Consider the following 3,180-nt stretch of genomic DNA (forward strand, 5'->3'; position numbering starts at 1 on the left):
CCCTGTGTTACAAATCAATTTGATTATTATATCTTCCTCAACCTCAGACAGTGGCTGACATTTAAGTCCCAGGGACTCATAGGTCTGGGAACTGAGGCATGATTAAAAGGACCAACAGAATGGGAACAGTCTTTCTGGAAGAGAAAGAAAGACACCCTTCCTTATTACATACCACAAATAAAATGTAAAAAATTAATGTTTTCAACCAGCTACAGGTGGGGAAATTTTTTGAAAGAAGTCTGACGCCAAATATTTTTCATACGTGATCTAACAGCAGTCTTCTGGCAAGCGACGTCAAGGAAACAGAGCTTGTTCATGGTCTACTTCTATGACTGTGGTTTCTCCCTTACTGGATAAATTAATCTAGGAGGTGCCTAAGTAGATCACAGTATGGCCACTCCAGTGGGGAAGAAAGGAATACAGACATTGGACCAGTGAAAATGTATGGAAATTTGTGCTTAAGTTATCCATCAAGGTCAGAAGTTTGAGAGCCCTCTGGTGCAAAGATCTCTAAAAGCAAGGGGAAACCGATCTCACTGCAGAGTTTTTTAGAGAAATCCTAGCCCTGGAGTACTAGGAATGAGCACAGAACTAATGTTGCACGCATGCTACCACAGGTGGGAGATTTAAAAGATTTGTGGATAGCAGAGCAAGGATCAGCTCAGTCCCTCAAGGGCTGACCTACAAATTCATGCTGTAGGTCAGAGCACCTCAAAAAGTCAGAAATGCTGTTTAGCTATCAGAATATTTACAGTTCTGTCATCTGATGGGGAAAGAAAAATGATCTGGAACTGTTCCCTCTGTCAGCCTTGGCTTGTTATAGGAAGAATCACTGTTCTTTGCCAAAGCCCCTGTTAGGCTATGCAGATCCGCTGGGATTCAAGCCCAGAAGGAAGCTGGTCCCTGTCAGGCCATTTGGTTAGAGAGACCTCTGACCATGATGTCCCAGCCAGTGCATTGCTACATGCATCCCTTGCAGGGCTATGCGTAACAGCCACAAAAGGTCACAAATATCAGAATACTCTGATACACCTCAAGGCAGAAGACTTTTGCCAAGCACAGGGATGATTCCTCCAATCATTAACTAATCCTGGACTAACTACTTTTGAGACCAACTTAGCAGAAATGTGTTAGCTCTCCTCCGGTCTTTCTCCTGCTCTCCAGCTCTTCTTTGGTTGAGGGTCCTAATCCTGAACTATGAATTCAGTATTTTACTAAAGTGAAGTGTTCTTTGCTGTTCTCCTGGGTTCTCCATGATATCATTTCATTGTTTTCTTTTTGCCCCCTTCTATCCATCATTATCTTACTGTTCTCTGCTTTCCTTCCCTCCTTTTTATCCACATAAACATAGGTGTCAAACAGCACTGTGGGCAAGTTATGCTAGGCTGGAAGAAGAAGACACAACCCAACAGGCAAACTAGGGGGAGAGGTCTCTACTGTTTCCCAATGTGTCTTCTAGCCATGTTTCTACAAGTTATATCCAGAAAGGATGGGAGCTGATGGCGAGATGCACACAAATGTTCCCTGATCAGGTGTTGGAAGAGAAGCTGAGAAGCAGAGGGGCATGAGGAGCTAATGAACAAAACACAAGAAGAATAAGAATGAAAGCTTTCTTCAGGAACACAAGAGATAAATGACTGAGGACTAAGGTGGCATCTGGCATGCAAGTTACTCATACCACACCGCGGTAGGGAGGTGTTTGTTCCCAGTAGCATCATTCAGACTTATTCTCACCATTCAGTAACTGAGGCTCCGGGCAGTATTCTCATTTCTGACTACCTGTAATATCTTCAATTTTATGATAATTGCTAATAATTTGAGGTTTCACAAGTAGAGATCAGAGAATGCATTCAACTTACATGAGAGGTATTTAGTCAGGTAGAAATGAATTTGCTACGTATTTAGAACAACAGTGACTCAGCCACGTTGCGTACATTGAAATAACAGTAATACTGATATTAAACAGTTGAAAACAGCATTTGAACTGAATAACTAAACTTTATACTGTTATTTTCCATTTCAGTTGCTTTCCTAATAGCAGAGTAACTATAAACAGTGAAAATCCACAATTAAGTCAGTCTGTCTCACACAACTGTGTTAAGCAAGTGTTCAAACACCTACGTTTCCCTGTCACTGATATCTTGTAGCCTGTAGAACACAGAAATGAAAAATCACATGCATTACCTTCTTCAGACTTGCAGTTTTCTCTCACCAAGAAACAATAGGTTCAAGTTCCAAACTTTATGAGATACCTTATTCAGAAACTTTATTAACCTTATCTTGAAATTTATCAGTAAGGGAACGAATTTCTTCACCTATGCATATAAGAAATATAACTCAGTACTCCTTATTTTTCTGCACATCACCACAAACTTGAATTTGGCAGGTGTCACAAGCAGTTCACTTTTGTCATACTTACAATCAGAAGGATGACCAGTAAGAAGCAAATGTGGGTTGTTTTTTTCATTGTGGAGTCTTCCTGGAGTGACACGTTGTAGCTGACCCTTCTGGGAATTAAACAACAGAAAAACAGTATTAGACTTTATTTGTTAAGATGAATTCCTTGTCTTCGTGTATGAGCGTCTTTTTAGACTTCAGGTGGACTCTGTGTGCGTGTGTGCAGCCCCAGCCTTGCATGTGCTCATGCTTGACTTCACTGGAGGCCAGTACGCTTTTAATTTGGTCTCTTCCATGGATCCCTGGTGGAGAGTTCAGCTGACATGGGGTACAGCTCCATGTTACTGTGTCACCAGCAGCAGAGCTGGGTTGACCGCTGTGTCTTTGCCAGCTGAAACTACCTTGGTTGTCCTGATTCATCTGCTTCTAACCTACACATATGGCTGCAGAGCTATGAAGAATCTGGATATTTTAAAAATTACCTAAAAAACCCAGAAAGGTCTGGTTAGCAGACAAGTGTAATGGCAGCTCAAAAGGCATATTTACGGGGCTAGAGAAAGCCAGGGGCTGGGGAACCTCTAGCTAAGTGAACAAGTGTGACAGGAAAAGAGGGAGAAACTGGGAACACCACCATGGATTACACAGTCCCTAAGGCAGCTAGCTCAGCTGGGCTGCAGATAGACACACTGCAGCATAACCTTCAGGCCATCGACTGCTTCAGCCACACAAAGTACTAGAGAGGCAGAGCACGGACAGGACTCCACAAGTTTGGAGTGAACTGGA

The 3,180-nt window shown here is 42.4% G+C and overlaps 1 protein-coding gene across 1 annotated transcript in view; it reads right to left on the reverse strand.

The window, feature by feature from the left end:
• CALCR (calcitonin receptor) overlaps positions 1 to 2,467 on the reverse strand; it is a 72,565-nt gene extending 70,098 nt beyond the window's left edge. The window contains exon 1 of the mRNA XM_009641860.1: positions 2,420 to 2,467. Coding sequence (XP_009640155.1) covers positions 2,420 to 2,467 — 48 coding nt within the window. The remainder of the gene's footprint in view (positions 1 to 2,419) is intronic.
• Between the last annotated feature and the right edge of the window lie 713 nt (positions 2,468 to 3,180).

Source organism: Egretta garzetta, unplaced genomic scaffold (genome assembly GCF_000687185.1).
Source record: "Egretta garzetta isolate BGI_Z169 unplaced genomic scaffold, ASM68718v1 scaffold30, whole genome shotgun sequence".
Classification (NCBI taxonomy): Eukaryota; Metazoa; Chordata; class Aves; order Pelecaniformes; family Ardeidae; genus Egretta; species Egretta garzetta.